Consider the following 13,172-nt stretch of genomic DNA (forward strand, 5'->3'; position numbering starts at 1 on the left):
ACAAGAAGCTGGGAGGGGACACAGCCGGGACAGCTGACCCCAACTGACCAAAGGGACATCCCACACCGTATGATGTCATGCCCAGCACATAAAGCTGGGGGAAGAAGAAGGAAAGGGGAGACGTTTGGAGTGATGGCATTTGTCTTCCCAAGTAACCGTTACGCGTGATGGAGCCCTGCTTTCCTGGAGATGGCTGAACACCTGCCTGCCAATGGGAAGTAGTGAATGAATTCCTTGCGTTGCTTTGCTTGAGCGCGTGGCTTTTGCTTTCCCTATTAAGCTTCTTTAGCTCAACCCGTGAGTTTTCTCACTTTTACTCTTCTGAGTCTCTCCCCCATCCCACCGGGGGGAGTGAGCGAGCAGCTGTGTGGGGCTCAGTTGCCGGCTGGGGTTAAACCACAACATACATCTCTGCATCTGCCTTTCAATCTTTAACCTTCGCTTAACGATGACCAGTTTGAACTAACATCTGTATCAACAAATATTTTGCCCTGATACTAATGTAATAGTAAACTCCCACAAAATACAGCAGCACCTCTTTCAGTACAAACAATTCCAATGAAATTGCACAACCACCTGGTTAGCACTGCAGGGACACTAACCATTCCGGTCACCACTTCTACACCACTGCTCAGAGGCTGCAAGGACAAAGGCCTGATGCCACAGTCATCTAGAATTCCCACTAATTCAGAAGCGTCTCTCTCTCTTCTAGCCCACCCTGAGAAGCCCATGCCGTATCTTGGACAGTTTTGTCGTTTACATACCAAGGAAAAGCATGCGCCGTCATCTCTAGCAAAGAAGTACCACCACGGGGAAGAACAGAGGTATAAGCAGACCTAGGCAATCCCAGAGCTTGCTTCTTACGGCATTTATTTACCGTTCCACCTATATGCCACTGAACAACAGACAATCCGTCTCGCAGCCTCCTGCATACAAAAGGATACGCACGACTACAGGAATTGCTGAACATATTGATCTAAGTCAGATTTCTATAAAGATTTTCAGGTTTAAGGAAAAAAAAAGTAATCTTCTCCTCTCTTGATTTCTAGCTTTCAAATATAACATCAGTCTTCTCCACCAGAATACACTCAGCCCTGGGAAGGGCTTCTCTTTCTCTTATCCTGACAACAACAAAAGCATTACTGATCCCAAATATGGAAAATTCCTGCCAAAGTTTTAGCGAATTTAAGCAGCTAAGATTAACAAGCACCAGCTCCCCAAGTTGTCCGCAAGAGCACAATTGCTCTTTCAAGTAATTCTAGCCTAGACAACTGTTGAGCGCTGAAAGAGCAGGAGGACTGTATAAGCACTTGAGAATGACAAACCATCCGACTCCCATCTCCCTTTGAACAGTGACCAAGCTTTTTCTTTTGCATCGTTTGCAGATAAAGCAAAATATCAAAATGTAGCTGGTTAAGTTATTTGCAATTCTTTCAACACTGTTGAGCTTTTAGAGTCCCCATTATATTGCTGCATTTTACTGGATAACTGCATTTTACCAAGTAAGTTCTTTATTGACCTACAAAGTGAACACCAAGGAGTATGTTATGAGAAAATATATTATTATTGCATTATTTATTATCTCTTTTGGGAAGCTCTCAGGGCAGAGGCTATTTCTCTCTGAAGATCTGGAAATTCCCTATCATATAACGTGTACCCCAAGAAACAGTAAAAATGCTTTTCTACTAAAATGCTTCCTGATGAGTCACGCAGTGCCTTTAGAGCAAATCGTCATCTCTTCAAAGTGTTCATCTGTGGCATATTAAAAAAGTTACTGGTTTCAGGAATCCAAAAAAAAAAAAAAAAAAAAAAAAAAAAAGGATGGGCTGCACACAACACTGACTGGATACAGGCTTCTCCTAACGGCACTCCTAAAAGGGCAGGTGACATCGGCAGCTCACCGTTTCTGTAACATTCATAATGCCATGGTGTAAGAGCAAACAAAGAAACTGGGAACAGACGAAGTCACGGAGCTTTCATTATCTCCTATTAACACGGCCGCAGCGCTGCGCTGCGAACAACGGCAGCCTCCTTATGAGCGAGGCAACGCCCGGCGCTGGGATTGCCGTGGTAACACCCAACAGGAGACAGCGGAGGGCTTATGCAGCATTTGGACAGAACAAGAAACGCGTTGTTCAGTTCTGATCTTGGAATAAACCTCAAGATAAATGCTTCATATTTTATGCTTCAAGAACAAATTCACAATGCTGAACAAGGAACTTTCCAAATATATATTCCTTGTACTAAGGAATAAAAAGGCTGAAAAACATCTCTTAGCTCCACATTTCCATACGTACAGTTCTTACCTCTTTAATTAAGGAAGGCCCCTACACATAGACCATGTTTCTGTCTTGTTATCCTATCTGCTGCAGATTTGAATTACGTTTCAAGCCTTCCCCATCCCTGGGCACTCGTTCCTGCCCTGCATTTAAGCCGACTACAGGAGCACAAGTATACACCATCCACACCAAAAGAGAACCTCATCCTTGCAGCTCTTAGGAGCTCGAAATACAAAAAAATTTTAATACCTTGAAGTGGTAATTAATTTAAAGGAATAAAAAAAAGCAGGCTCATTCTCGCCTTCCTGACGTATCTTAACTCAAAGAAACACACCTATCTATTAGCAGCTATTTAAACTTACATTTTATGTATCATTTTGATTGCACCACATAATTTGAAGGCAAGCGTGCACCACTTCCCCAGAACTGCAGATGTTAGAATCTTCCTTTTAAAAGCATTCCTCCATCAACTAAGGAAACGTACATACATTTAATATTTTCCTAGCACTTTAACTGTAATATTAGAAGACCATATATAACACGGAGATGACAATTTTTCAGTAAAAATATTTTAATACTAAGCTTACACTTACCTGATTTGAAAATCTCATGCTAACATTCCGCTGATCTTGTGGAGGTACGTAACGTCCAATAGGGTCAATATCTTTAGGACTTACTAATTTGTCAGCTGAAAGTAAACAATAATAAAAAAATACAGAATGACTTGAGTACTTTCTGCAGCTTTTGTGAAGGAGGCATGCAAACGTATTTTATGTAGTCAGTTCTGCTGCTACAAACTTTTAGATCAATGATTTACAGACCCAAAGGACATTCTGCAAAATTATATTAATTTTAGAACTAAAGACTCAAGCATCATTTTTGCTACAGCTACTTATAGTACTGTAATATATAAAAACAATCCTTTATTTTTTTCACAGCGATGTGTTAAAAGAATGTATGCAGACAAGACTCCACAGCACACACATCACACAAAAAGCCCTCAATCCACAACCATGGGATTATTCTAGAGCTTTAACTAGAAGCTCAATGGTTACCATCAAAAATTGTTTAGCTTTGAAGAAAAGCAGACAGCCTCTATCTCAGTAACTCCATTATTTTAACCTTCTCCTGAAAAAAAACAAACTTCAGAACTCCGGTAAAAGTATACTATTAAAAAGTTTCAACAAATGCCTTCCATAGAGGGTCACAATCTACTGTGAGCTATTACGCCCTTCAAATAAGCATTCTCCTATCCAAATCTCATTTTGACAGGACACTGTCTAATCTTTATTTGATTTCTGCTCCTGAGGAGGTCACAGGGCATTTTCATTTCTCCTATACATAAGTCAACAATTTTGCACATATTCTTAAAAAGGTCTCCACTAGGAAATCAGCTACTAATCTAAAAGAGAAATAACTCATGACTCCATTACCTAAATTCGGCTACAACAGAAAACCAACGCTGTCTTGGTAAGAAAAATGTTTTTGAATTCTACACTGTGTAGTAAATTAAGACAGCAGTTTATAAACTCAAAATACGTCCTGGCTCAAGCTTAACAGTGTTAGGAAAGGCCAGAGCGTGGAATAGACGGTGCAGCGGAAAGAAAAAGCGTGGGCGGACAACGAAGGACAGTGGCTGGGCAGTTCACCGAGGAAGCCACGAAGGAGCCTGCTGCTGCGAGGAGCTATGCCAGCGCCCGTCAGCCGGTGGGTGCTGTCGCCAGCTCCTGCCCTCAGCCTCCTGCTGCCAGAACGCAGCTCCGCTCCTGCCAGGAAAGGACCCTCTGCCTCCGCTCTGCACCGCTCCTGCGGACTCACGAACCACGTGCAGGTGGTTATGTTAACAAAACAAAAAGCAAAAAGCAAAGCTAGGTTATGAAAAATTACCACAGACAATTTATTAATAAACTGACACATGAGTTACCAAAACACATTTTAAGGAAAACAGTCATCTAAGCTCCAGTCCGCACAGTCAGACTTCTTATGCTGGCTAAAGGCATCGAAGGTGCTTGAATTATTTGTAGTACTGCTGATGCTATAAAATTGATTCACCAAATTATTGCAAGATCAAAGGACTCTGCCTCATAGTTCTTAAAAGCAATAGTGGTTTCCAGAATAGGTGTTGTATTTCCACGTTTTTTTACATTGATTTACACTGCTCAGTAATTAAAATATGTAGTCAAAATAGTTTTGTATTTAAAACAACTATACCAATAAATAAACATAAAATTTAAGCTAACTTTCAATATTTACAATTTTAGAAAACTGTAGATTTTGAAGAATCTCAGTGAATATTCATCACCATCATCACAAATACAAGTGTATTGGAATCCAAATGCAGAGGTTTCTTTGTTAGCTCATTATTTACATCGGCAACAGCTGACAACATTTAATCCATTTGGTCTATACTCTAAAAACTCTTAACTTAGTTCTAGGCAGCACTGAATCCACAGAATAACATATAAAAATGATAAGGAAAAGCACAGGAAAGATAAGAGAGCTAATAAATGAAAGACTAAACTGAGTGAATTTTCACTCGTGTCAAACAGCTGAATACCTGGCAGCCCTTTCCCTTGCTCTAAAAGGGGACCCTACCACAAAGGCTTTACAAACCTCCTCAACCACAGCAAGAAAGAAATTCTATGAAAAACTGCATCACCAACTGCACAATGCATGCTTTTCTTCATAAACAATTTTTTAAGTTGCATAAGCATACGGTGGCTTCCAACAGCGGTAGGCAGATGCTTCCATTGCCTCTGTTGTTCAGAGCCTTTATAAATTCGAAATTTTGACTCCACTACTTCAGTTTGCCCCTCTGTGGGAGGCAGCGAAACATAGAAGAATTGACTCAGTTTCGTGTTGCTGCATTTAGAAAAATGTGGACCGCAACAGGCAGACAGTAGGCCCACAGACAGAAGAAGAACCTAAAAAGGTTATATTGTACGCTCGCCTACACAACAGAAGCAAGGAGGCTGAGCAAATACAAATTAATTGCTACCCTTGAGGCAACACAACAATTTCTGGAATGGATGATGAAATGGGAAACCAGCACCTTCCCAGAAATCAAGTGTTTGGAGTCAGGCTTCCACTTAATTAGCAACCACCACCAAGCAAAGTAACACACACAGAGACTTTCACCAAGGACGAGATTGGTATTCAGGTAGGTTTTCACCCAGAAAGGAGCAAAATTAAATGCACCAATTTTAAATTAGTATGAATAAACGGAGTTCCTGAGACAACAGTCACTGGTGAATAGATTTAGCTTTGCGATAGAATTTCCAGAACCTATTTGCAAAGACTATGAGAGAAAAGGAAAAAAAAATATTTTGAAAAAAGGGAGGGAGGAATGAAAAGTAGTGAATACAGTGGAGCGACTGTTTTAAAACAATAAAGGAAACAGTTACTAGTGACACCATTTCAAAAAGAGATTTAGCACAATTATTAAAAAAAAAGTGTAAGAATGTTCAGCAAAGAATTAAAACAAAACAAAAGAAAGTTACGGTACTCAAACAGCACTTAGCAAACAATAAATACAATTTACATAACCAGTATTCCACAGGTATAGAAATACACAGATATTTGTACAAGATAAATACTAGCAGAATTACTACAATATTCCTGCACACACATTTGAGGGTCACTTGGCTAATACTAAGAGGTTAACTTAAAAATTTTTTCATTAAAGGTGCGACTGCCTGCATTTAACTTTACAGTGTTGGCTAAAAAAGGAATTATGCAAGGAATACAGTGAAACCAAACAGGTGGAGCACCAGACGGACTCTGTTCTTCCATACCTAAAGATACAACCACTGTTCTTGCCAAGTCTTGAATTTTTAAACTCCCCTCCAATCTTTCTCATTTTTACTACCAACAGCCTCTTTCCCTTCACAGTGTTCACAGAAAAAAAGTTTTTAGAACTCAGTCTACAGATTACCAGGTAAATGCTGAGCATGTTAAAATAACATAATATATCTTGCGCATAAAAGAAATATTAAGAAAAAAAAAATCTGAACTGTGAAGACTTTTCTGGCTTAACAACTGGTTTTGCATTAGCCTTTGAATCCTCTCAAGTGAGACCAGGAGTTCAATTGTGACCGAAACTCACCGTAACAACCTTCAACGGCCAAACTTTGAAATGCACTTTCAGATCTCATCTAGTCTCTTCTGTTTTAAAGGGTAAAAATAACCCAGACTGAAGAAAACGTTAACTCTATCCAAGACTGAAACTATTCAAAATTTAAGCTTGTCTTGCTTAAAAGCAGTAAATAATTTGAATTAAATGCTGTAGATCACTTACAAACATCACTGTATAGGTGCAGCTGATACAGTTAATCCAGAAAGCGTCATGTGAATATATTTTGTCACGAAGAAAAGGAAAGAAGAGGGAAAGCCAGGAAAAGAAACAGCAAAGAAACCTATCATGTTTAGAAGATTTTCAGTATTCTAGAAAATATTCCAGTAAGCTTCGTAGTATGCTGCATGCAGCATAAAATTTTAACATAAAGAATAAAAAGCAATTTTTGTCTATCACGTATGTACCAAAGCAGATGGGACACATGCCACCCACAGTCCTTTCAAAACTCAAGCCAACGCGCGTTTGTTCAGATTCAAGGAAAACATTAACAAGATAAATTTCCTTCACGTCTGACGAGTCAAAACCCAATAGAATTTCCTCAGCCACTTACCCAGGAGTTTTGCAATGATGTAAACTGCCTGTCCCCACAAGAAAAACTTTCCATCGCATCCACTGTTACTAGGAAACCGTTTCTGACTGCCAGGGTTCTTCTTTTCCAATTCAACAAAATCCGCTGGCACATAGTAATACTTGGGTACAACAGGACACCCTATGGAGTTTTAAAACAAGTACAGTAAGTAAATAAATTCCACTTCCCTTATTATTTAATTGTAGTCCCCTAATAAAGCTGAAGTGGATTCAAAACAGGAAAAATTATACTCTAGCAACAATGTGATTGAACAGAAAGGCTGTTGTCATTCATTGTCATCTCTCAAAACCACAGTCAGGGTAGGAAACCCAAGGCAATATTAAACTACTTTATTTTTCACCGAACATTCCCACAGAATTTCTTCCCAGAATACAAGCATACCTTGTATCTAGAATTATGCCACAGGTATTACTGATCATTGTAGACTAATAATCTTTATTTCAACACTTTTTAAGTGGACAAGAGTCAGGAATTCAGAAACATAATTACAAATGATGGACCTAATTATACGCAATACAAAAGCAAATTAATATGCTTTCTGCAAAATTAAATTTCACCTTAACATTGCTTTAATTTTGGATTTAATTGGACAAAGAATAGGTGATAAACAGAATAAAGTTACAGTGTCTGACTATTTGCTTAGACAAAAAAAAATTACTGGCAAGAAACTGAGAAAAATTGAAAAGTGGGAGTTATTGGAGATAGACTATTCAAATGAGTGAGGTATCAAAACACACCCAGAAATTTTAAGATGAGACACTCATGATGACATTCAACAAGAGGAACCACAACGTTAATTTAGGGTCCATGGACCTTCACATGCTCATTAATAATCAGAAAAAAGCAATGATCACCAAGGTCAGAAAATGTGCTATGTAATTAAAATTTGGTAAGGAAATGTTTGCATTTCTTACAGAAACCAGTTCACTTCAACAAGTATTGGAAGTTTAAAGAACAAGTCAGACTAAAATACTCTGCATCTACTTGTGTAACGGTACCACAGATGTCAAGAACAGGTGACTAAAGATGCTGAGTTTTAAAATTGGATTGTCAGTATATTCAAGCTAGTTCTGTTCTCATTTTTTTCCCTCCTACTCAAACTTATGGTCTTTTTTTTTTTTAAAACTGAATTTTGGATGTATGTGCCTGTAAGGCCATCAATAGCCTTGTCTGCAGTTCCACCAAAATTCTGGAGTGCACAATTTAAGTAAGAGAACGTTTTTATTAAAATTAACGTGCTGGCCCTTTCACTGCTCTAAACTAGAAACAATTTCATATGCATATACCAAATTGTTTTTTAAATCTTGTGAAGTGACAATGAATGATGCAAGTAATTTGCAACTGTACCCAGGTGGAACAGTGAAACAACCTGACCTCCTGCAAAGGCAAAGTGAGCTTTGTAAATGATGAAGCACAGGCAAAGGAGGGCAGGAATGACTGGGGACAGTGTAAATCTTACATTTATATCAGTAGCATTTTTCCAGATAACATTACTTTTATTATCACACTTTATGATGCAATGTATCTACATGAAAGAGATTATTTAGTATTAGCATTTTGCCATCAGGAAACATAGTGATATTATTACTTCTCCTTTGCTCTGACTGCAATATCCATTAATAGGAATATCAGTATTTTAGTAACTTCAGATAAGTAAAAAGCTACAGTGTTTTAGAAGAATGATTATCAGATAATACCTTCAGATGTATGTTGAAGCAAAGGATCCAGAAGATCCTGATATTCCTTTACTTGTGCAGGATTTCCTCTAAAAACTCCTAAAAATAACCAAACAATAATTGATTTAATGGAAGAAATAACTTTTCTGTGAGCTTAATGTTCATAAAAGAAGAAGAAGAAAAAAACTCTAGTGTTTATTTTTCAGTGGGGTAGTGCCTACACACTAAACCGTTCATGAAAAAGACTAAACTGTAGATCCTCACTTACTGCTACAGCTAAATCTCAGGGATCACAAATTAGCCGCTCTCTCATTAGCTTAAACTGAGATCGATGGCAAGTTACACAGGATAGTAAAGCTGTGAACCTACAGGGGCTCAGGAACTGGACGCAGCCAGCCAGCCCAGCTAGCTGTAAACACCTTCCTTAATTAGCAGAAGGAAGAAGCAGAGCTTGCGTGCCAGTACGGAGGCAAACAGGCTGGTTCTAAATCGTTAGGACAGAGTTGCAAACTGATCCAGAAGTGAGTTGCCTAGAAATCCCAATAAATAAATTTGAAGGAATTAAAAGGAATTTGAATAAATTAAAAGGAATTTGAAGTAATAAATTGAAAAAATTCCCCTCCAAAGATTTGCAGGTGGAACGCTTACACTGATAAGTTATATGGGTATTATATCATCATACTATAGAGGTTCAGAACTGCTGACACACCTTGAGATATTAAACAGAACAGTTAACTCTTTGTGATCCTGGTTTGGGGGAGAAATTGATAAGTTTGGGAGTACCAGTACCTTAAATGATTTTCTGGCAGAACTTACTCATCCCAAAATGAATCTGACAGATATTAACATGACCAACGTTCAGTTCATCAAAAGTTCTTACATGAAAAGATATATCAAAAATACCAAAAGCATTGCTGTTCATCAAGGAAAACATGGATGAACCTGACAAGTCACACTGCCTTTTTAAAACAGAACATTTTTTAAAATTAAAGGGGAACAAGTTAGATGAAAACTTGTCACTGTACCTCTTTCACTCATTTCTTTCCATGGTTTTCCTTTTCAATTACCATATTCTTCCATATTATCAAAAATAGCTGTGATGTTTCCCTCCTTACTTTATCCTACAAAATTACCATAATCCTCCACATTCAACCAGAAATATAAAAAAGCTTTCAAAAATGCTATTCAAATATGTCTTATCCAGAAAATAGTCACCTTGATTTATTTAGTTCGATCCCTTCCCACAGCTATAGATGCACATCTACTACCCAGAGTCCTAAACAGTTTCCTTTTGAGAAAAATCCCAAAAGGAAATTGTACTAAAGCTGCCTTTTTGTATTCTTAAGAAGGGTGAATTCTGAAAGGCAAAAATAAGACAAAAGAAAACCACCAACGCCTCCACTGAGAACAAATATACCAGAACATCTTCATTAGAAAAAGTTTAGATATGTTTTTTGTTAGGCAATATATACATATAAATACATAAAAAGTCACAAAAACCTTATCTTTTATGTTCTTTTAGGAACATCCAACAAATTATTCCACTGAAAAGCCAGAGTGCAGTAGAAAGCTGGAGTTTGACTACTGTACAGAGATTTCTTTCTTTCCACGGCTCTTCAATGCTCTGTCCAAAACCAAAGCTTGGCAAGTGGTGTTCATTACATTTTCAAATATTCCCAAGTGTATATACAGAGGAAATGAAACCGCTTGCTGAGAGAAACAAATGCAATGCAAGTTTGCACACAAAAAAGGGTGTGTTTAAGTGACACACTGAACTATTTCAAAACACTTGAGCACAGTCATGACATAAGAGCAATATGATATTCTGACTATTTGTGATTTAGTCTTATTGGCAGATGCTGTAGAGGATAAAAAGATGCATTTATGTGATAATACAATTGCTTTTATATTAAAGAATCGTCTAGTGATCATAACAGTTGGGTAATAGTGGTCATCATCCATGAGGAATAAAACAGTGTTCTTAATACTATGAGAAAACGCGTAACTAATTCAGTAGTATCCACTTGCCAGAACTGTCTTAACTCTCCATATCTTAAAAACCCTAAAAAGCTGCAATTGACAAAACAGAAAACTTGGTGAGCTAATTAGTTTGTCTGATAAAAGAAAATATAAGTAAATAGATAGTAAATATATAGCTATTTGAATATGTTCTGCTAATCTTTCAAAAAGGAAACAAAAGAAATTTTGCTGCTGTGAACAAAACTGGGGGATTATGGACTATGATTTACAGGACACTCTCCTTCCTTATCTAATGGGGCACTGTCCCACTGTTATACAGGTAACAAAATCCAGCTATCAGGAGCTACCTAGATACTCAGTAGCTTAATATACTTTGCTGAAAAGGCCTTCCTTTTTACTCTGCAAGTGTGTTGGATGGGCAAATAGGCTTTCAGCTGAACCAGTATTCACAATGTAGCAGCTTGAGGCTTTTTTCAGCTTTTTCATTATCAAGACATTCAACTGTAATCTACTCATCCTCTTATTTCATTGTCTTTTTGTAGTTTAAGTCACTCTGAATACGCTTCAAATTTTGCATTAAGGAAGCTTGTAGATTTCAAGATAGGTGCACAAAATCCACTAATAGAATTGTTCTATTTGATGAAATTGTGGTAATGGAAAAAAGACGAGGACAGCATGTGCAAAATATGTATTTTGTGTTTTTTCTTTGTATTACAAGAAGAGTAAAATGCTTTCTTTATTCTTCTGCTAACTTCAGTTAAAGATGATTATCTTTCTTGTTCTTCCCCAAACTGCAAGTAGGCAGCATTAAATGTCAGTGCCTTTCTCCTCAGTTTTGGGCATCACTCTTTGAAAAACGTCAAGCATTCCTTTAGAAAAATCAATTGTGAAACCTTATTACATCTTCAAACAAAATATTTTAATCTGTGGGTGGCCACAGAGGAGTCTAGGCAGACAGCAGATTTCTATGCCCCTCACCATCTTTATTTGAAAACTATTCCACACAACAAAGGGGGGGAGGAAAAAAAAAAACAGATGGCCAGATTTCATCCATTTACAAATCGTTTTGATGGCTGTAACCCTCACTCATTTTCTTATTCAGACTTTTGTTCTATGGGAGTTTTAGGTTCCATCCTGAAATCATCCCGTCAACTTTTTTGGTATGTCTCCTATCCTCCAGACAAGGCCTAGGTAGTGGTATTTCTGTTGGTGGTGGTGGGATTTTTTTGTTCTGTTTTTTCAAATCAGACTAACTGGCTACGTGGAAAAATGTAGCCAGGAAGCGCAGGCATTTCAAAGAGAAACTCGGCCTTTTCTGGTTCTCTTTCTTCTCTTCTGAGTTCTATTTCAATTACCACAGACTATCCAATGCGAAAAGACCTGCTGCAACATTCAGTTTGTCAATGCGTTCTCTCTTCTATTTCCTTTTCTCTCATGTCGTGCTGCAAAGTTCTGATATACCGTGAAAGTTTAAGGCTTAAAAGCTAACGCAGGACTGAATGTCACAGATTTAAGCTTTTAAAAAGCCCGTATCGAGTTATATTCTAAAACCAGTTCACATTAATAATGCTGAAATATGGGGGGGTTGGGTGCTTGGGTTTTTTTAACCCATGAGGCAGAACTCTCAATCAGATATTTAGTGTCACTGCATTACAGTTTATTTTGGCAGGACAGGAAAATCATTTTGTATCTTTCCTCTAAGGGCTCATCTCTCTAATGCCTTTAAAGAACAGGAATGTAAACCTGTACTTACCATCAATTATCATGAAAATAAAAAACAGAGGGAATTCACACTCAATGCCATCAAAAAGCTGAAAAGAAGAAAAATTAATCAGACACTTTATCATTTTGGTTTAAGGAAATGTATTTGAATATCCTATTGAATAATTTCAAAGCAACAGAAGACAAACATGAATGCAAAAACAGTTTAGTACATCAGCTTTTCGTTCAGCTTACAGCTTCGTAATTCTACGGGTGCCCTAAGTGTGCTTTTACATATGCTGTGGCTCATTCTCAAGCAGAATATTTATATAATCTATATTTTATTTTCCACAGAGAAACTATTGGGGAGAAAAAAAAAAAGTGAATTTTCATTTAGATAACCTTTACTGATAAACACTGTGGTCAAAGGCAAAATTGTTTTCTAAACACTCAGACTGTAGTCAGTTGTGAAATTAAATAAAATGATAAATAACTTCCTTATTTGTTATGTGAAATCAACTGTACCCTAAATGTAAATGGAAGCACATTCATTACAAAACAAATCAATGACTGACTTGCTGATTTAGCAATCTCTCAAAACTGCACATGCCAAATTACAAAATGCATCTCCTTCACTTGAAGCAATTAGGAATCACTGTGCAATTCAAATTGCAAATACTGGTGGGGGCGTCCGTTTTTGTTTTCTTTGCTTTGGGGGTGGGGGGGAGATTTTGTTTTGGGTGGTGATTTGGTTTTGTTTTTAAAATACTGCCTAAACATTTTAGAAAACCAAAATTTGTCCTTATACAGGC

The 13,172-nt window shown here is 37.5% G+C and overlaps 1 protein-coding gene across 5 annotated transcripts in view; it reads right to left on the reverse strand.

Moving 5' to 3' along the window:
* The window catches only part of PHKB (phosphorylase kinase regulatory subunit beta), an 85,784-nt gene that overhangs the window by 34,893 nt on the left and 37,719 nt on the right, over positions 1–13,172 (reverse strand). For all 5 annotated transcript variants that reach the window (XM_082320771.1, XM_082320767.1, XM_082320768.1 and 2 more), the window contains 4 exons: positions 12,413–12,470; positions 8,701–8,778; positions 6,965–7,123; positions 2,873–2,967 (listed from right to left, as the gene is read on the reverse strand). In XM_082320771.1, coding sequence (XP_082176897.1) covers positions 2,873–2,967; positions 6,965–7,123; positions 8,701–8,778; positions 12,413–12,470 — 390 coding nt within the window. The remainder of the gene's footprint in view (positions 1–2,872; positions 2,968–6,964; positions 7,124–8,700; positions 8,779–12,412; positions 12,471–13,172) is intronic.

This window comes from Platalea leucorodia (assembly GCF_965183815.1).
Source record: "Platalea leucorodia genome assembly, chromosome: 8".
NCBI lineage: Eukaryota > Metazoa > Chordata > Aves > Pelecaniformes > Threskiornithidae > Platalea > Platalea leucorodia.